This window comes from Apium graveolens, chromosome 11 (genome assembly GCF_009905375.1).
Source record: "Apium graveolens cultivar Ventura chromosome 11, ASM990537v1, whole genome shotgun sequence".
In the NCBI taxonomy this organism is placed as follows: Eukaryota; Viridiplantae; Streptophyta; class Magnoliopsida; order Apiales; family Apiaceae; genus Apium; species Apium graveolens.
In genome coordinates this window covers 189,029,017-189,051,193 of record NC_133657.1, presented here as the reverse complement: position 1 = coordinate 189,051,193, position 22,177 = coordinate 189,029,017, and the positions used below count along the sequence as shown (strand labels likewise).

Here is a 22,177-nt window from a genome sequence, read left to right as displayed (position 1 = left end):
AAAATTAATTTTGCATACTGATGTATATTTTTGGTTCAAGATTTAAATTATAATTGAAATAAGAAAATAAAAGTGGGAAAGGGTGTTCAAATACCTAGTGAGAGGTGGGGAATGGAGTTTGAGGAATAAAGGGTAAACCTACAACTAAAAAAGGGAAAAGGGAATGATTGTTTTCACTAAACAAACATCAACAAAAGGAATGACCCAAATTCTTTCCCTTTCCCTTTGTTGAATACCTTGTACCAAACGCCCCCTAAATGTAATTAGTTGGATTTGTTTGATAAAACGGGCTTTAGGCTAAAATCAAGATTTGTTATCTCATGTTATGTTAAAAATAATAGTAAATACTACCGACCAGCCTACAAAATTATTTTATTGAACCGGACTAAAAAAATTGAAACATAATACGTTGGTCGACACAATATCATCAGGTTAAAACAACATATATTATCTATTCATTTTAAAACAAAATAATGTTCACCCAAGGCTAAAATAATATTAAAAACAAACTAAATATAATTTGATGGTTGATATAACATACTTGATGCTAAAATAAAATAATGTACTAAAACTAAAATCAAATTCAAACATAAAATAATTCTTAATATTATTGACCCGTGTTAAAATAAAATTAAAGTCTACACAAATCATTGGTAGGAATAATGTAGGCTTAGAAATGTGTGATAGTCGGATCCGACCGTAATAGCTAGCTGAAATATTCAAAGTTTGATAGTAGATATGTGTATACAATAATTGGGTTATATAATTACATGTTTTCTTTAATTTCTACAATATTCATACTATTTAATAAAATGAAAATATAAATGATTTCTTGGTGAGTATAATTAGGTTGGACTAAAATAAATTAAGATATGTAATTGATCCGGGTTAAAAAAATTATACAATTTATTTATGATAAATCTAAATTAAAATAAGAAATTAATTAGACCAACTAAAATAAATAATATGTACTTTTATTCGGGTTAACATAAATTTTTATCATTGATGCATAAATTTGCTACCATTGATCTGAGTTTGAATAAATTAAACTAAAATAAATCTGAATATAATTAAATGGATTTGGTCGGCTTACCAAACTAAAGATTATTCGCATAGTATTGATGTGAGCTAAAATTTACCTTTTAATTATGACATAATTGTCTTTTGTAAATACACTTATAAATATCAATAAAACTATACCTTAATTATTGATATTTTGTTTTAGAATTAAAATATCATTAACTAATAAATGCGTATATTTAAAATTTTAAATTAAATTAAAAAAATATATAATATTTAAAACAATCCGTGTATCACGAGTTTTAGGCTAGTGTGTGTGTATATATACGCACACATACATACCCCGTCCCGTTCAATTGTATACGTTTTGTTTGGCACAGAGTTTAAGAAAAAGTAGAAAGTTGTAAGAAAAAGTAAGGATAATGAGTAAAGTTGTGGGGTCAATCAATATTAAATGTATAAAGTCTGTGTAGTGGAATAAAGTAATGGATGTAGGTGGGTGTAGTTAATTTTTATATTATAAATTTTTACTAGTTTTGGTAAGTTTTGAAATGTATAGAATTAAATGGGACATCCAAAAAGCAAAATGTATAGAAATGAATGGGACAAATGTATAGAAATGAATGGGACAGAGAAAGTATAGCATTGATGGTGTTTATTAGTGTGTGTGTGATTTTGGATTATATATATGATCTAATAAATTTTGTTTATTTTTTATAAGGGGGTTGTCCGGAAACTTGTTAAAGCGAAGATCGAAACTTCAAAAAAAGCCGCGGAAGGTAAAGATCGACACTCGTCTATTTTTCGAAAAGATGGTAAAAGCTGAGATCATTGTGGAGGATCTCGAAGAATAGTTGTAGGTGACACGTGGCACTTACATGTTAGGTGGTGACCCGCAACATGTTGGATCGGCAACACGTCAGATAGGCCTGAACACGTATCATGCTGACGTGACAGTAGTTATAGTCAAAAACGTAAAATTTGACTAAAAAAATAAACACCGACCATGGTTAATCTGACCGTTCTTGAGTTCGTCGTTATTTTCTAAAAACGACCAAATTTGGCATTGTAATGACCGTTTTGGCGGTCAGTAAATTCCCTGTTTTTGTAATATTTATTTTTAAGATTACTACATTTAAAATTATTATCCAAATCCAAATATCAATAAAATATACATAGTTTTAGCTAAAGATATTTCAGGAGTTACTGAAGGGTTTTAGATGGATTCAGGGTGACGGGAAATATATTAAGGCTACCTATGATCCTTGACTAAGGAAGAAAAGTGATTTCAGGGTTAAAACTTAAAAGAAGTCACGTTTATGAGGTCAGGAATGAAAAGGTGTCCTCTTTATTTCTTCGTAACTCGAAACAACGGAATGTCAGTTATATATTCTAACATGTAGATGCTGAAGCAATTTTGGCAGTCCCAATCCCTCAGTGTGATATCCCTGATAGAGTGGCTTGGGCGGGATCTAAAAACGGTGTGTTTCCTGCAAAGGATGGTTATCGATTTTGATATAAAAAAACAGAGGTATATTTGATGTTCTGCAGAATCGAGGATGGGGTAAAGTTTGGAGTTTGGCAATTCATCACAAAATGAAGATATTCACTTGGCATTTTTGTCGTAACAATGTTCCGGTGCGTAACAGGCTTAAGACAAAAGGAGTAGCTCTTCATATAGTATGCCCCATGTCTAATAATGATGTTGATTGTTGAGCATCTGCCACATCTCTTTTTTGAATGTAATTTTGCTGTTCAGTGCTGGAGTTATGTGCATCTTTCTTAAGATTTGAAGGGGTGGAGTATGTTCCTGATTAGTTATTGGGTAAATTTGGAGAATCTCCAACAGAAAAATTAATCAAGATCTGCACTGTTCTATGGGGCATTTGGTTTTGGAGGAACAAGAGAGTATTGGAGGGTAAAATTGTTAGTCATGTTATTGTTATGGTGGTGAGTTTCAAATACGTCGCAGAGTGGAAGAAAGCAAGACAAGGTGAAGACCAATGATAACCACAGTACTAGATAGTGTGACAATAATCAAGAAAGTCTCTCGAGGAAGGTGGTCTTAAGGTAAAGGTTGACGCTTTTTTCAGGGGCGGAACTATAGTCAGACCATGGGTGGTCATGCCCCCCCCAACTTTTTACTACCTCACCATCATTATTATTTATTCTATCTTCAAGTAGCTTGTTAAAGAGTAAAATGGCCCCTCCCATATGTGGTTAACCCAAACATAAAAGAGTAAATTCTAACACTAGCCCATACAAGAGTCCATGGACAAGATGAAAAAGAGATTAAGAAACTTAACCGTACTTGAAATGTACAAAACAAAAAAGAAACTAAAACTTAACAGTTAAGCATAGTTACTTCACGTTTCTATCTTTTTTTTTGAATAGTCTAATGTGATTTTTTTGGTCCCCTCACATTTTAAGTCTGCGTCCGCCCCTGGCTTTTGTATGCCCAGGCAGGGGCGGAGCTACAGTCAGACCATGGGTGGTCATGCCCCCCCCAACTTTTTATTACCTCATCATCATTATTATTTATTCTATTTTCAAGCAGCTTGTTAAAGAGTAAAATGGCCCCTCCCATATATGGTTAGCCCATACATAGAAGAGTAAATTCTAACACTAGCCCATACAAGAGTCTAATGGACAAGATGGAAAAGAGATTAAGAAACTTAACCGTACTTGAAAGGTACAAAACAGAAAAGAAACTAAAATTTAACAGTTAAGCATAACTACTTCACGTTCCTATCTTTTTTTTGAACAGTCTAGTGTGATTTTTTTGACCCCCTCACATTTTAAGTCTGCGTCCGCCCCTGGCTTTTGTATGCCCAGGCAGGGGCGAAACTACAGTCAACCCATGGGTGGTCATGCCCCCCAACTTTTTACTACCTCACCATCATTATTATTTATTCTATCTTCAAGCAGTTTGTTAAATAGTAAAATGGCCCATCCCATATGTGGTTAGCCCATACATAGAAGAGTAAATTCTAACACTAGCCCATACAAGAGTCTAATGGACAAGATGAAAAAGAGATTAAGAAACTTAACCGTACTTGAAAGGTACAAAACAGAAAAAAAACTAAAACTGAACAGTTAAGCATAACTACTTCACGATTCTATCCTTTTTTTTTAACAATCTAATGCGATTTTTTTGGCCCCCTCACATTTTAAGTCTACGTCCGCCCCGGGCTTTTGTATGCCCAGGTAAGGGCGGAACTACAGTCAGACCATGGGTGGTCATGCCCCCCAACTTTTTACTACCTCACCATCATTATTATTTATTCTATCTTCAAGCTCCCATATGTCGTTAGCCCATACATAGAAGAGTAAATTCTAACACTAGCTCATACAAGAGTCTAATGGACAAGATGAAAAAGAGATTAAGAAACTTAACCGTACTTGAAAGGTACAAAACAGAAAAGAAACTAAAACTGAACAGTTAAGCATAGCTACTTCACGTTTCTATCTTTTTTTTGAACAGTCTAATGTGATTTTTTTAGCCCCTCACATTTTAAGTCTGCGTCCGCCCCTGTTCCCAGGAAAGACTACTTTCTCCATTGGTTTGGCTCTTAGGGATCACCATGTACCTTCATTGCAGGCAAAAACCTCTGCCTTCCTGGACTCAGTTTTGGAAGCAGAGACAATTGGTGTTTATCAGGCGCTTTCTTGGATCAAGCATCAACAATTCCATGATGCAATTGGTGTTTATCAGGCGCTTTCTTAGATCAAGCATCAACAATTCCATGATGCAGATGTGGTGGAAAGGGATTCCCTTCTCATAGTTAGTGGCATTATCAAAAGGTCTACAAACTGGTCGGAAGTAGGCGATGTTCTTGAAAGTTGCAGACCGTAGTTAAAGCACATGGAAAGGGTCTCTGTTCAGTTAATTCAGAATCAAGCTAACACGGTAGCTTATGAGATTGATAGACTGTTGTTTAGTTGATTTCCACAACTATTTCATGTCTCCTCTTTGTTTGGTGGAGACTAATTTGCGTGATACTTTGTTTTAATGAAACTCTTCTTTGGTTTCAAAAAAAAAAAGCGGTGCTAGGTTTTTTTTGACAACGAAACTAGACTACTTAGGTAAACATAATTTTAGCAAGTTTCTGTTAATATACAGATACTAATTTAGCAGGTATGCATTATTTCTAGGAAAGTATTACCACAGGGAAACGACTGGATGAAGGCAAGTTAGAAGCGACAATATATTGCCACTTAAATAAACCAAATGCAACCTTTGGAACATACAGTACTCGCACCACATTAACTACCCCAGGACCAAAATGTACAAGTAGATGCAGAGGAAGATATAATTTTACAAACGAAACTAGGCTTTGGACCAAAACTCATTACTTAGTCAAACTATTTAAATTTAGCCAAAGGTCTAACGAGAGTCATTTCAGTGCTGGTGTCTAGGCCACCATAAACAGATCACAGCATCAAGTAAATTTCATTTTTGATCCCCTCCTAGATCTCTTTCTTAAAGTCTTCCACTCTTCTTTTCTGCAACTCTCTTCTGCCTTACAAATTTGATGTTCGCAAGTTGGCAAGCATTTGCCATGATATATGATCTAAAGGTGCTACAACTTGCTCCGAAATTGAAGACAGCTCAAGCCTACTATTATACCAAACCCTCCGGCTCGTCCTAAAGAAACTTTAACAAGAAATGAAAACCTACATTAACCTCATTAAAGAATAAAGTACAAAATCCTAGTAAAGGTTCTTGCAATCCATTACCTTCTTCCTCATCCCCCCATATTAGACCTTCAGCTCATTCAACTCCTCAATCATCAAAGACTCTGGCAACTTGGTCTCAACTGCTACCCCTGTCTCCACTGTCCTAGATGAGACAAGGGGTGCACTGACTGGAGTTTCAGAGGCTTGTTGAATCTCAACATTAACTGTTGATATCTTGTTAGGGAACTTCAAATTTGATGCATTCTCCACTCCAATAGAAACTAGATTGCAAGGGGCCTTTGCAGTTGGTGGATTCTCTAAATGAATATGTAAAGGAACAGCATGAGACTTGATAGTCAGTGAAGCCTCCTCCTGACTTGATGGAGTGACTGGAGTTGGGGAAGAATCCTCCAATCGAGCTGACGATGCGGTAGTTGGGGCCTTAAAAGCTGGTAAATCGTCTACACGAGCTGCCACTTGGGTGATCGGAGCCTTAAAAGCTAGTGAATCCCCTGGTCGAACTGGGGCAGCAAAAGCTGGGACAACCTGTCTTACAGAAACAGGAGGCGCCATACCTAGGTGAGGACTCCTCATGGCATTAACTGGTTGAATAGGAGGGAATGGTGGTGCGGAGTATGCTGGGATTGCATGTCTTATAGTTACTGGTGGCGCCATCCCATGGTGAGGCTTAAAATGCCTCAAGGGAATGTAGGGAGCTGCTCCAGCTGCAGGAAATTTCTGAGGCAGGAACCTAGAGCTATCTGTTGACCACTCATTTACAGAAGAACCTGAAGGTTTAGCATGCAAAGATGAGCCCCCAAGTATGTCATTTCTGGTCGGGTTGATATATCTACTCTGAGAACTTGTCTTGGGGCATGTGGAACTGTTGTTTGTTGATGTTCCACCAGTTCTGTTCCAAGGAGTTGGTTTTGAGCATATTAAAGGAAGGATTTTTGATGTTGCAGCTGGAGATTGCTGTGTACTTGCTGCTCTTGATTTTGGCATGGGATATCTAATAGGGAAGGGTATATTAGACATCTTTGCCCTAATACGATACTTCTGAAGTGCACGTGCTACAGTGACATGCTCCTGCTCATCGTTGTTGACCTTTTGGGATGAATTCTCCGACTGCTGGGCTACTGCACAACCAAAAACAAGATGTCAGATTTGACATATTAAAGATGTCCCAGTCAATCACCACATTTTCGCTTCAAAATAACAACACAGCTGAGGAGTTCATGAACTTACTAAATTATAATAGTCAAAGAGTGTAGAATAATATTCAGGAAGCTGCAATAAAATATCTTCTAAGCAGACCCAATATATTTTTTGTCTACCCTATTCAGCGGTCTTCAAATCTGGGACAAACAAGGTAGTGACTCCTAGACGGGAGAGCAAGTTGGAAATGAGTGACTGTAACATATTGCATGTTCTTGCTAGTGGATCCAGAAAATTTTTAATTTTTAATTTTTCTTTCTTTTTTTGGTAAGATAGGGAAGGGGGGCAAGGCATGTGTATTGTGTACCACCCATGCCCCTTCCTGAATTCACCCCTGTTCTCGCCTACAACAGATCACAGCATGCTAGAATTTGAGATTATTCGGAACACTTGTCTAAATCTATTTCGTAATAAAAATAATAATATTAATACTACTATACTCATTTCCATTAGTGGGGATCCTTATTAGGGGAAAATGAAGTGTGCTTCCTTCTCAGCTAAATGAGGGGAACAAAAATGAGCAATAAGAAAATCATTAAGCAAGATTATTGTGAATGTCTGATTAGAAAGAGAACAAGAGAGATAAGATAAAGCAATAATATGGAAAAAGCGGAATGAATAAAAACTCTTGGAATACTATCATCCGGTGGATGAGTAGGATGACGAAGATTGTTCCCTGGAAGCATTCAAAAGTTGAAACGTATTTAGAAATTGAATCGCCAGGATACCAATTTATTTCCGTTTCAGATAAATTTTTATGACAAGCCCATGTCATCATATGCATCAAAAAGTGGAAAGGTATCTAGAATTTGGTTTACCAGTATAGTATTATATTTCCATTGGTCGGCATCCCTCTCTTCGGAAAATGAGGAACGAATCATAAGTTAGTTAAAATTAGAAGCAAATAATTCAGGATGAGTACTGTGCATGTCCGGTTAGAAAGAGAAATAGATATGAGATGCAGCAATAGAATGAAAAAAGAGCTGAAAAAATTCTTAAAATACTATCATCAGGTGGATGACTAGGATGACGAAGATTGTTTCCTCCTGGAGGCATCCAAAAGTTGACATGTCTAGAATTTGGACACCAGCAAACCATTTTATTTCCGATCAAATCATTTTTCAAGACACTAGCTTTGTCATGCATCCAAAAGTGGAAATGTATCTAGAATTTGGATTACTAGCATACCATTTTATTTCCGTTTAAACAATGTTTCCCAAGAATATCGATCTCATACGTCTTACCAAACCTTTTTTGCACAAGTTCGTGGTTTCCACCTCGGTAAGCATCATTTTCTGATAAAATTTATCAAACAAAAACCTTCCAACAACTGTAGCAAGTTTACATATTCAGATGACTTACATAGTTTTAAAGCTGACCAGGCTGCCATGGCTGCATTCTTTTCGGCCTGTTTCTTGTTCTTTGCTGGTTCACCAGTAAATGTTACACCAGCCAGATCTACTGTGCATGTAAATATAGGCAAATGTCCAAGACCAGACCTAGAGGTTTTGTATGTCGGCAATGATGCTCCTACTCTCTGTGAAACTTCTTGCAAGAGATTTTTATAGACCCCTGTTTCATCCTGAGCATTGCAAAGTAGATTTGAATTTTATGCATAAACTAGAAAATATAGTGACTGCTATGTTACTGCAGAATGTTACTTGCACTAAGAAAGATTTCAAATTACTTTTCACGTTTGATTTGCTGAGAAAACAGAAATAATGAATAACAGATTGGCATCTAGGGAGAAAAATAATGATTGCAGACAAATGCAACTAGGATGCTTCTTCTTTTTTTTTTGCAGATTATGATCATATGATGCACGTCTTTATAAGTTTTTTCTAGATAACATTCACTAACTAATCTTTTTAAGAGGAAAGTAGCATTATATGACCTCTGTTTGACTACTGTTTAATGCCTCTGCAACACACAATTACTAATTAGATAGTAATCTCAGAGTAACTTTTGCAGGTTAGAAAATAAAATTATCTACAACAAAGAGATCACACAATGCATACAATCAATTTATTAACAACTTTGCTGTGTAATATTATTACACGTATCAAGAAATCTAATTACGAAAGGAGTTTCTACAAGCCTCTTAATATCAACTTGAGAAGGAGTTCGGTTAAAAAAAGACTGTTAGAACATCTATATATCACTAAAGCAGCAGAGATCAGCTTAACTACCCCTGCAACAACAAATATGCAAAATAGCAACCGCATAACCTGCAATGCTTTTATCTACCTGCCATTGTACCTCTTATTCTCTCAGTCCAGTCAACTATCTTGAAACAAACTTTGCAACAGTAGCTCAAAATAACAAACTATTTTACAGGGGTGAGGAAAACTTTCAATACAAGTGACGTGATTTAGTTCAAATTTGGTTACTGAACAGTGGTAAAACCATAAAAGTTTTATAGATAAACAAATAATACACCCCAATCACGTTAATACCTCTAAAAACAACAAATAGACAAATAATTTAGTAAAACGGTATGCACAATAACCAAGGAAGGTTAACAGCGCAAACAGGTCATTTACTTCTTTAGATATCATGTCATGCTAGGGTATGCTTATAGTTACTGGTCTAATTTCTATTTTCTGAAAAAGAAAAATGAAAATACAATCTACTAGGTAACTATACAGAAAACATAAGGCAAGTAACAAGTCAACTAAAATTCCTGAATAAGTCACTAAACACCCCGACCCTTGTCGGTATCCACATCACATCCTTGCAAGTTGGAAGGATCACACATTCCTACAACCGCAAAACAACAAGCCTATCAGTCCTATGTATGCCCAAATGAAATTGTCTACTCCTCATAGTTCCTTCATAAAATACTAACTAATAACATCCAACATCACATATTCACATAAACACACAAAATCTTTCTTCTACAAATCACGAGCTAGATTCTACACAACAATACTATCCTCATACTCTACTCCCGTCTTTGACTTCCCCTAACAAAACACATCCAAAAACAACAACAAACTCATCATATCGCAAAACAAATCCACTAAACTTCGAAACAAACAAACACATTCCAACTAACAAAAATCCAAACAAATCACAAAATCCACACAAAAACATTCCAAAACAAAAACGAAAACCTTCCGAAAAAACAAAACCCTAGAATCCAAATCAAGCTCACCAAAATCCTAGCCGCAAGCGAGTTCGACGGACCGCGATTCGCCAGCGCATTAAGCGCAACTTCAGCAGCAGAATGTTCAGCTTGTCTCAACGTAGTACAATAATTGGGACACTCATACGTCTCTCCATTAAAATTAACCGTCGCTTTAAACCTCGGCGCGTGATCCGGACCTTCTCGAATACACGTGTACGCCGGCAAGTTAAAACAACTCCGTTGCGCCAGCTCTTGTAGCTGGTTCTTATACATCTTAATTCACTTGAGTCACGAGTTGAGATCCGAGTCACGAGTTGAGTCGTAGTAACGAGTTGAATCCCCAAATTAGCCTCTAAAACCCTAGAAATACTCACAATCACAGTCTCATTCAATTGAGTCACGACTTGAGATCCGAGTCGCGAGCTGGGTCGTAGAAACGAGTTGAATCCCCAAATTAGCCTCTGAAACCCTAGAAACAATCACAATCACAATCTCATTCAACTGAGTCACGAGCTGAGTCGTGGAAACGAGTTGAATCGGAGAGAATGTCGATCATTGAGGTAGATCGAGAAGGCTAGGGTTTGAGTTCTGTGTGTATAGTGTAAGTATTCTAGAGAGAGAAAGTGAGAGGTTAGATGAGCTTGGAAAACAACGAAGTGAGAGTGAGAGAGAGAAAATAACAGTAAGTAGTGTTTGTAATATTTATTAGTGTTTGTTGGGGAGATGGTAGGGTGTGGGCGAGTGTATGGTGGGTATAGTGGGGGTGAGGGGTTAATGACCGTTGGATTGTTGGTCATGTTTGATTTGATACAACGAGAGAATAATATATTATATCGAACAAGTGATGTGATTAGTGATAGTGTACTTTCTTTGTATGAGATACTAGTAAGATTTGTGTAAGAGATTAAGATACTACGATAAATCTAGTGTGTATAAAATAGATTTTTTATGTACGTTAATGTAGTGTTGAAATTCGAATAGAAGATTATGAGAATCTGTGGTTTTTTATTTTTATATTTGTACTTTTAGAATCTGTGATATGTTTTGGAGTAAGTTTTAACTATAAAGAATATGTTTCCCGGCTCAAAGAAAAGTAGATTTTTTCGGATTTTTTCATATAATTTGGACCTTACTTGTAAATGAAATCGAAATAGTAATATAAAATATGGGAACAAAATACTCCCCGTCCCAATAGATTATTAAATCCCCGTCTCAATAGATTAATATTTAAAATTGATAGTCTGGTACATATTTTAATGCTATTTTTTAGGATAGTTTCATAATTTATTTTATTTTTTTAATAAAAGTTTAAACATACATATTTGTTTTTTAATTTGAAGTTCCTTCTGAATTTCATAGTGTAATTCAAAATTCATGTACATGAAGTTTTAGAATAGTCTATCTTTACATTACCTAATGATATTTCAATGGGCTTTCATCGCCCAACTGTTGTCCAACTCCAGGATGGGCTTGTCGAGGGTGAGGAAGTGTTCAACTTCAAATTCTATTTGAGGCCCAAAACTATACCAACTTGATAAAGAGCGTCCCAGAATCTTGCATGTGTGTTTAATTGTTGGTTTGTAGTTATTATCAAAAAATAAAATTAGTTCAAATTCATGTCCTTAACAAATATTTTGATAATTGCCTTATTAAAAACTATTGTATTGCTGGTGTTTAACTTCCAATAGTTATACTGTTTTAAAAAATTATGAAGTGTTTATTGGAGGCTAGACATATTATTTAAATCCAATTTTATAAACTTTGTCACTATTAATTTGAAGTGAAGGATTTAATATAGTTATTTTTAATTTATAAATAAATAAACACTAATTTCCCTCCTAGCTTAGCACTCAATAGTAACTATAAAAAATAAAATTCAGATGAATTATTTGCGGTGTGTAGTCTATTTCATTTCATGTATAATTGCTTTCGGCCTTTCACTGGGTTGATGTGAGTTAAGATGGGCTACAAAATGTTATGCAGACTGGCACAGGCCCATCTAACTTTGTGCATGTTTGGCAAACTCCTGTTTTTCCATAAATGGGCCAAAAGCCCATTGTCAGTTTACTCAGACTGTTTCGCAACTTCAATGAAATGATCATATATGACATATATGATGAAATTTAGAAAGTTGGGACAACAGTACATTCTCATTTTCATCCCAGGTTTCTGTTATGCTTTTAACACTAGTTAAAAGTGTTAAAAAAAATAGGCTCAAAAGGTTCACTAATATGATTTAACTATATACATAGTCTAATTTTAGTCGTCGGCTCTAACTTCACCTAACTCTAACCGCCTCCGCCCTACATTCTCCACTCTTTCTACCCATCTCTATCTCCGTATTCATCTTCATCTTCTCCTTTTATTCATTTTTTCTTTAATAAAATCGAGATTTGTTTTACAAAACTCGAAAAATTCATTACAATTCTTCACTTTAGTTTTCAGATCTACTAAGGTAACAGTTTGGATTTTATAATAAAATTCAGTTTTTGGATTCAAAATCTCTGCTGTAACAACATATTACAATTTGGTGTTATTCCGAGATTTTTGAATTTTGGGTTTTTTCGTATTGTTCTGTTTAAGTTATTATCTGTGTGTTTGATTGTCTCGCTTTATGCGATTTGTCTCGTTTTGTGCGATGTAGTGGTTGTGTTGAAAATGAATTGGATGGTGTATTGGAAGATTTGGATATCTCACATCAACAACACTTTCGGCAGGTCTATAGCTGGTGACCGGCAGGTAGATAGTTGGGGTGCGTTTGGAACGGTGGTGAAAATCACATGTGCTCACCTCTCACAAAATATATTTGTTCATAACATGAGGTCTCTAAACTCAGTTGTTGCAACTGAGTCCTCTGAACATTGCAATATCAATCGAATTAATGTGAGGGTCAATTGTGAAGCTATTGTTTTCGGGGGAGATGCGTGTTGGGTTGTCCGGAAAACCATTACCTTCATTTTTAATTTTCAGAATATTTGTATTCAGTTTGTTAAGCAATCCGGAAACAAAACGGCTAATTATTTAGTTTTATTTGTTTTTTAACCTGGTTGCATGATCAGTTGGGGGTTTATCCCGATTGAATCTCTTTAAAGTCATTAATAAAATCTGCTTTAAATTTGGCAAAAAAAGGTTCATTAATATACAGATACATATAGCTAGACTTGTAACTAATTATTAATTTTTTATTTATGTCATGCATTAATGATATATTCATTTACACTAATTTATATCTTCATTTTCCTCATTATTTTATGATTATTATTTATTTATACGTGTGTGTTAAATCTCTTGTCTGTATATATTTTTCATCCTCTATTATATACCTTAGTATGTGAAATTTAAATTTAATAATTTTAATTTCTTCCACAAATTCTTAATTAAAATTTTAACCTTTTTATTAATAATTCTTTCTTTTTAGTTACAATACATGCACGTCCCAATTTCGAACTCGTGACCTCTCCTAAGGAACCCAAGAACTCAAACCAATATATCAACACAATCACCCGTTATTTTATTATTGATAAAAGGTAATTTACTAATAATTATTTGATTTTTTGTTGTATTTTTTAACTTTGCCTTTTTATTTTTAGTAATTTGTATTTCAATATTTATTTTAAATTTTGTCTTTTCGAATTTTTTATTCACGTATTCAATTATTATATAAAACTTTTAATTTTTTTTAAAAATAATTATAACTTTTAGGTTATGATTTACCAAGCATTTGAACTAACTTATAATTAACTTATACGTTAAATTATCTAAACACCTGAATAATTTATAAGTTATCATGTTCATATTATTTATATTTCACTTTTCAACTTTAAATCATAAGTTCTATTTTAAAAAAAACCCCAAACAGGTACTTTATTTGTTTGAAAATATTACAAATTGCTAAAAAAGAGTTAATTGGAAAAGGGAAGTTTGTTTGTTTGGTTGGAATAAAATTTAGAGTTTGTCTTAGTTGAAATTGTTTTTTTCCTTTATTAATGAACTAGTTGAAAATACCGCGCTTCGCGCGGTTGAAGAATCTTTTAAGAAAATAACAAAAATTTAAAATATTATCACGCTATTTTCCAGCCAAAAATAAAAAAATAGTATAAAAAATCACAAATTTTATTTATTCATTATAAAAATAAATCAAACCAAGCTTATTAAATATAGTTTGACTGTACTTGTTTGTTATTAAATTTCTTATATTATTTAAACCTTTATATCAATTTTTTTATATTTTAGCAAGCTTTGAGAATAAAGATAAGAGATATTACATTTTTTTAATGAAGCAGCTAAAAGTCTTGCATGTATAAAAACCACACAACTTTTAAGCGGAGCGATTTTATTAATTTAAAGGGGAAACAACAACATTCATATATGCTAAGCATTTTGACAGACCCAATAGAATAACAGAATATGTAGCAGCTTTGTTATTGCAGCAGAAACAAAGTATTCAAACTTACAAATTTAAAATTTTAGTGAGGTCCACATAACTCAGCATTCACATAGAACAATATCTAGGTTCTCAATAAATTCACTCAAGAACCCAAATCCTACTAATACATGTTTCTTATTGCTGCAGTATGAGATTCACTTCTGTAATGATTGATACACCAGTAAAATATAATCAATTATGCAGCAGGCTACTATTAAACAGTTCTAGTGTAGATTGGGATTTCAAATGAAATTCCCTTGTAATTTAAAGAACTGCTAATCTATTATACCTCATTGGATAAGTATATTTCACATTGTGAAACATTGATTTCACTTCTATAATAAACAATGAAGATAATAAAGTATGACTGGGGCCAAATGGAATGCAAACTGATGATAGTCTGGTAGACCAGGCTCAAGATTAATGAATAAAAGACTTAAAAATAAAAATTTAGACAATTAACATAATGAATCACATTCAATTGAAGCGAAACCCTGGGTTTTTTCAAATTAATACGCTTGTTGACAGTCATATAATTTACAGTTGTGGCGCAGTGTGAGGAGGTGTTCAGCAAGGTGGGCTTCACCAAGAATTTGAGATAACCAACCCAGGAAGCTTGTGTTTTTGAGAAATTTAAGGTACCTCCTCATGACACATATACCTAACACTTTTTACATTTCTTGCATTCACAATAGTAGTTGAAAGAAGCATCTGAAAGTTTTTTTTGCTTTTTCATTTTTGCCGAAGCCAGCTTCCACTAAAAGCCTGGCTTACAAGCATACCTTGCTATACGGAAACTGAGAGGGGGTTCATAAGCAATCACTTGCTTAAGAATTTTCAAGGCCTCTGGGTACAACCCCCCTTTCGTATAAATAAAAAGGAATGTAGCGCCCTAATATTTAGTTGGTTAATTACATAGCACAAACATGCCAATTTAGTAAGAGTGCAGAACTCAAGAATCCACAAACTTAATTTTTACAGATGCAGGAGTAAAGGTCATTGCAAAGGCCTAAAAGAAGATAAAGTTAAACTCCGCCTACTAGGCTAATAGATCTGCTAATCATCACTCTTAGCAAAAAATATATTTCATTGTATTTTTTATAAAATACAGATTATTTAGAAACAATATGAACCTGAAAGGTTTGAAATTAAATAGACATAAAAGAATTTTGGTACAAATATAGGAGAGGTCTAATATCCCATGCCAGCTTCTCGTAACTCCCTTTTATCTAAATTTCATATGCGGATTCAAACTTTGAGTAACCCAAAGTTTTGATCTAAACAAAATTTTCCCAGAATTTACATATCTCCTTTTAAAAAGAGACAGTAGAGCTAATATATGAAACATGCCTATAATGAGGAAAAGTATTGATCAACAATGGGAAAAAAAATTCTGAAGCAAAAAAATTTACACTGATAAAAATAACAGAATGAATGCATGTTAGTTGTGTGGTTAACAACATGAATGAGAGCATGTTTGGCACTTTGAAGAAAATATAAACATGATAATTCCTACAGGGGGAGTGCAGTATGATGCAAGTGGAAGATTGTTATCTCAGTACAAATTTAAATTATTTAACATCCTAGAATTTATAACCTTTTTTGTAGGGGCTGAGCAAGTTGCTGGATGGAACATCTATTCTGCTGTGCTTTCCACCTGCAGCCCAGATATGCCAATGTGTTGGGCTGAGAATAAAATAGAGAATGAATTAAAGAGACATTTATGGATCATCTTAAGAATCTTAGGCTTAATTCTATAAATTAACAACATTTGTAGTTAGGTTTAAAATTCTACGTGGATTTAATTTTTTGGATAAACACATATTTATTGTTTCCAGTGTCTAGATACACCAAATAAATTGGGAAACATTACAAAATATTTAAATCCATACATCCCACTAAGATATTCCACCAGTAGTGCCATGGTATAGAGATTTTTTTTAAAATTCTGATGTGCCTTAACATAACGGAGCGAACAGTGTCGGGAATGGAAGTACTTGTTCAACAATAAGAACACAATGGAGCAATACCCCAATTTGTTAAACATTCATCTAGAGTGAAGATTGCTTAGAGTTCTTAAAAATATTCTATTTTCATGTTCCTTGGTTATTAGCCAATGTGTGATATTAAATGCTACCTATGACTATGCGATATTATTTTTTTGCATTATAGTTGAACTATGGATAGCAGAAAAATGCACAGATGCAATAAGTTATATATTTTATGCTTAACAAAAGAGGTAGCATGGTCTGATGTCTTACAGTTGTCACGTGTGGGCGCCTGAATGTTCTCGAAGACTCTTTGTAAATAATGTTTTTGATTAGAGCCTAGTCCTTCACCTCAGTATCAGCATTGACAATGATCAAGCCTTCTATTCCAGTGACCCTTAACAGAGCCACATACACCTGTCCATGGGTGAATACCTGACTAGGAAGGTACAGACCTACACGGTTTAAAGACTGGCCCTGACTTTTATTAATTGTCATTGCGAAACATGGTGCCACTGGTAGTTGACGCCTGTTAAGTTTAAACGGCCATTTTGATTCTTTCGGAGACATGATGATTCACGGGATGGTAATATTTTGACCAACTTTTGCTCCAGAAATTATGTCTCCTCGAATAGACCACTTGCCTAGACGGGTGACTATTAGTCGTGTGCCATTATAAAGACCCGCAGATTGATTTAAGTTTCTGAGAAGCATGATGGGGGTTCCTTCCTTAAGTCGTATATCGTGGTTTGGGACTCCACTGAACCTTAAACTATTCAAAAATTCTGGGGGGTATAACAAATTATCATCAGCCTTAATGCTCACCTTGCACACACTATCGGAGCTTAGATATGTTCTCCCTTCTCCCGGTATCATGTTCATTAGAAAGTCATTCAATTCATGGACTGTTTCATTTTTTGGTGTCAATATAGCACGTTCTTTTATGTATGCAATATCCTTATAATTTTCCAGCAAAGAAGAGTAGACTTCGCCGACAATGCCTTCCAGTGGATTCTCGGTTGTTGGGCTGCACAACTCTGGTGGAATTTTTATCAGTTCATGTGCTGGATTTTCATATAGGGAACCATCTCCGATCTGCAAGAGCCATCTATCAAATGATGATATTTTCTCGGCTTCTATTTCATCAATCCCTTCCCTGTGGAGCCTCATATTTTATTTCAGCTCAAAAATTTCAAAATGAGGCCAAAGGTAAGATGAGTTAAGTGAGGCATCAATAATATCCGCGCGTTCACCTTACGGGATAACAGGTAGAATCTGGCGGAAATCCCCACCACACACAACTATAAGGCCTCCGAAGGGCTTAGATCGATTATTATCATACCGTGTGCTTAGCAAGTCTCTTAAGATCTTGTCTAGAGCTTCAAAACAATATTTGTGGGTCATTGGTGCCTCATCCCAAATAATAAGAGAAGTTTTTTGAAGAAGTTTGGCTAATTGCGTACCATGTTTAATCTCACATGTAGATTCAGCTGTTATGTCCAATGGGATGTGAAATCGGGAGTGTTCTGTCCGACCATTCGGTAGTAACAACGATGCTAACCCTGCAGTAGCAACAGGAAGGACTATCAGCGACTCTGATCTTAATTTAGAAGTGATTGTATTCCATAAGAATGTTTTTCCTGTGCCACCATGACCACTGATAAAGAACAATCTGCCTTCATCATTCTAAACTGAGTGTAAAATTGCGTCATAAGCACCTTTTTGGAATTGATTTAAATTATTTAATGATTTCTCATGCAAGATCTTTAAAGCAGCATGATCATAATCCAGCTCCTCATTCAGCAATCTATTTGATAAATCTCGCGTGAGTGAAGAATCTGGTTGTGGCATTTCATCTATGTCCTTTAGGCTCTTGCCTAATTTTTGCATAAGACCTTCAATTTCAACCAGTGCATATGACTCAATTTGTTCTTGTGTTAGTTGTAGGTCAGGGACCTGAAACCTTTTTCTTTGCAAGTAAAGCATATCTTCCGAGAGTATTGTTGAATGAGTTTTCCAAAGTTCCGGTACATTGGAAACTTGGCAAAAGACGAGCATTGTGACAAAGAGATTGCGTAACTCATTTCCTGTTGCCCAAACTGCGGCCTCAGATAAGCAATCTATCCATTCTCTGTCATCATCCAATAATCCTAAAGCATAACATGCAGCTTTGAAAGTGATATATGTCACACCATTTATCGTTCTAATGCACTCAAATGATGTGCTCCCTTTTACAAAATTTAGGAGCATGCGCATATAGAAACGTTCTCCACTTGACGGATGTGCAAAGTAAATTCTACCAACGATATTCCCCTTTTTCCGCTTGGTCCATAATTTACCCTTGGAATTCCAAACCCAGTGTTGGGGAATTCTGCATAAGTAAGACTGCGGGCATCTTCATGCTTCCTGTTTGTCTCCAACCATACCGTGAATTTTGTTTTTTCTATTCCGGGCATATTGAGCACGTTTTCAATGCACCTGCTTTCCTCAAATATAACAGTATGCTCATTGGGCAGGTGAAAAGGTAATCGCTCAACTGCTGGGTACCTGTAGTTGATGCCGAATTGAAAAATTCTCCAGCAAGCCTCACATGCTGATATGTACCTGATAAAGGTAAACATGAAAGGTATGTAAATAATATAAATAGTTAAATCGAAAAGCTTCCCTGATCATAAAACTTACATATTCTAACATAAATTTTAAAAGGTTAGTTTTTTTTTCTTTTACAACACATAGCACGTACCTACAGCCAAGGTATGCTTTAATTTCATCCCGCTCGTCGACGATCTCAATCACTGCAGTTGCTCTATCTGGGCCTTTGTTAATATATTTGAATAAATATTTGATTGATCTTGCGCTGTTACATAGTTCAATATTAATATGAGCATCAAATTTGACTGATAAATTTATGTTGTAAGGGATGACATAACGATTGTCCAGGAGGGTGCCATTTTTTTCCACAGTAATTCCTGTATTCCTGCGCCTATATATTGGGAACCCATCTTCTCCAATTGTGGTGGTGTCATTAAATTTCTTTGGAAAAAATTTGGTGCATTTTCCCTGTTGCATACAAGGAGAGGTTACATTGGCTTGACCACACGACCCGTGAAGCATAGATTTCTTGACCGCGTTATAGGCATCAGGGTCGACATTGATGTCCGGTATCTCTGCGCTTATTATGGTGTCAATATATTCTGGAGAAGGATTTTTCATTGATGGGTGTAAGAAAAGCAGGATGTGCGCATGAGGTAAACCCCTTTCCTGGAATTCTATGATGTATAAACCTGCACCAACATTTTGATACTATCAGAATAGAATAAACAAATAAAGCATATTTGGGACTTAAATACTGGCTGATAAAAAATACGCTATAAACAAAGCAAACTTACATGCCATGACTTTACCAAATGGTTGTTCTTTTTTGATGTAGTGTATGAGTTGCTGCAACTTTATCTCAAATACTCGACATATAAAATCAACTCTGTTAGAGTCATTTTTTTGACCGATCAGGCCAAGCATGTCATTAATCTCTTTCCATTTTGGATTACATGTGAATGTAATTAACAAATCCGGATAGCCTACCCACCGACAAATTGCCATTGCATCTTGGTAATTCTGAGCCCTGTAGCGCGGACCTCCAGTGTGTGATGATGGCAAGATGACTGATTTTCCTACCGTGGAGCTGGTTGAGTCCCTATGATGCACCGCATCCATTAATCCTGAGTATAATTCTGTCCTGAGTTCACTTTGATGGGTTCGAACCCACCTAAACCTTTCTTGCTCAACTTCCATATAAGCGTCGACTATATATTGCTGCAATAGGCGTCCTGCTAAAAGTAAGGTATGCCCCTCAGTGGACCTTTGTTGGAATCGAAAACAATAATACTGACACATTGTTAGTGTCTGTCGTTTAGAAGTTTGAGAGCCCCTTTCTGCTAAGGGTATACCCGGCCTGTAGCCATCTTCTCCATAAGGATGAATTAAGGGATATATCATGGACATATAGCTTGGGTGTAACTCATCAATATGTGTAATCCCTTTAGTACGGTGGCGCACAATAACGTCACACTCAAATTTTTTCTCGGTGAGCTCACCCACTATCAAGCCCCCCACTTCAGATTCCGTTGGGATGTTGTATTGTCTACCATCCCTAGTACGGGCCTCAGGCAGCCACAAATGAAAAGTGGTTTGTGGTTACTCTTCAAACATGTCTCTTGCTTTTCTTTAAGATCTCACCAAATTGCTATGCTCGTCTAGCATTTGTGTCAGACCCTGGACAATATTTTCGTCAATAGCGGGACCTCTCTCTGGATTTCGCAGTGTGCTAATTCTATTACTAACCTCATGATCAGTATCATATATGTAGAGCTGGGCAAATAGGGGCTTTTTACCTGCTGATGGGAGTAATGAGCTTGTGTTGTGGTAAATCTGTCCACCAGCACGAAACACATAAGGTCCCCTCAATTTGTTTATTAATCTATCAACCTGGACTCCTAATGATGCGACAACAAACATGGAGTTGTAAGGCCTTATATTCTGCTTGAAATTGGTACCTTGCTGTCCAGAATTTGGTCCAAGAAGATGTTTGAGTAAAGCAGGTGGTTCTTTCAAGAATGGTAGCTTCACGCGTCCTTCTTCACAACAAAAGGTGAAGTGTGGGTCGGAGGTGTGCCTGTTCCTTTTAACCCGCTCTTCATACCATAGCGCAGCACCACAATGCATGCAGTTGTGCCCGGGTGGTCCGAAATACGACGAAAGTGCTTGTTCAGCTGCAATTGTAAGCGGAGAACACATGAATAATAAGTTTTTTGTTAAGATGCTTGTAGAATATGTCGGAGGTGGCAAGCCTGGTTCAATTAACAAATTTGAATAAGCTAGTACATGTAGCCCAATTCGTAGAGGTATTGCTTGGCCCTGCATCAGTGGTTAACAGTGGGCCCCTCATGGTATTGTTGGTGGTGCCTGTGAGCGATGGAACTCTTGGTAGTTTGGCTCTTTGCTCTAGAAGTAAAAGTATCAGCTGGATATGAGAGATTTAAAATGTATAGAAAGAGCTTCAAGCTGTAAAACATGCATTAGATTACCTGACTCGGCTTGGAAAGTTCCCGGTGCTGCTCGCTTGGCTGGTGTGTGGTGCATTGGCAAAGAAGATTCAGCCCTGAAATCTGAAATAGGTTCAAGAGTGATGAATTTGCATGTTCTATGCACAAGGAGCCCAAGTTAATTTGCAGGTAGGCGAGGTATATCAAACAAAAGGGTAGATAGCCTATATAAGTACCCTTATTCAGACAAAAAATAAATCTACAGACATCACAGATAGATCTTATATTTGCTGCAGTAGTATATTGCATAACATGCAGGGAAATTAGCTTTTGCTATTCACAATAGTTGTATATGAAGCATTGCACACACATTCACTAATGATTCATGTATGATATTTTCGAGGCAATTTTTGATACATAACATATCATTCAGTGGCTCCTAAGGGTAGCAGAGGAACCACCAAAGGAGAGCTTATGTGGTAAGCCAAAACTATCGCAATTCGTTGAACCATTTTTCATGGCCTAATGGGACATGATCAAACTGTAGAAATTTTCAAAAAGTTTAATTTTGGTTTTTTTAAATTTCAGCAAAAACACAGAAAGTGTTGCTGCAAAATCAGGTGGGGGCTTTGCATCCTAGCTATTTTTCCTTTCATAAACTTGGGAAGCACAG

At 35.7% G+C, this 22,177-nt stretch overlaps 3 protein-coding genes across 4 annotated transcripts; all 3 read right to left on the bottom strand.

Annotated features, from left to right (window-relative positions):
* Positions 1 to 5,219: 5,219 nt before the first annotated feature.
* On the bottom strand, positions 5,220 to 10,729 carry LOC141697051 (double-stranded RNA-binding protein 2-like). Of its 2 annotated transcripts, XM_074501240.1 has the most exons (4): positions 10,076 to 10,729; positions 8,281 to 8,500; positions 5,761 to 6,839; positions 5,220 to 5,677 (listed from the first exon to the last, which is right to left on the bottom strand). In XM_074501240.1, the coding sequence occupies exons 1-3, from the start codon at positions 10,319 to 10,321 to the stop codon at positions 5,782 to 5,784; spliced, it is 1,524 nt and encodes a 507-aa protein (XP_074357341.1). In that variant the 5' UTR covers positions 10,322 to 10,729; the 3' UTR covers positions 5,220 to 5,677; positions 5,761 to 5,781. The 2 variants fall into 2 exon arrangements, with proteins under 2 accessions (XP_074357341.1, XP_074357340.1); XM_074501239.1 differs by having other exon boundaries at positions 5,220 to 6,839.
* A 6,309-nt stretch (positions 10,730 to 17,038) lies between these two features.
* LOC141696285 (uncharacterized) lies at positions 17,039 to 17,632 on the bottom strand. Its single transcript, XM_074500444.1, has one exon. The coding sequence runs from the start codon at positions 17,630 to 17,632 to the stop codon at positions 17,039 to 17,041; it is 594 nt and encodes a 197-aa protein (XP_074356545.1).
* An 84-nt stretch (positions 17,633 to 17,716) lies between these two features.
* LOC141696284 (uncharacterized) lies at positions 17,717 to 20,176 on the bottom strand. Its single transcript, XM_074500443.1, has 5 exons — positions 19,852 to 20,176; positions 19,206 to 19,746; positions 18,941 to 19,066; positions 18,181 to 18,833; positions 17,717 to 18,138 (listed from the first exon to the last, which is right to left on the bottom strand). Exons 1-5 carry the CDS (start codon positions 20,174 to 20,176, stop codon positions 17,717 to 17,719), a joined length of 2,067 nt encoding a protein of 688 aa, XP_074356544.1.
* Positions 20,177 to 22,177: the final 2,001 nt, after the last annotated feature.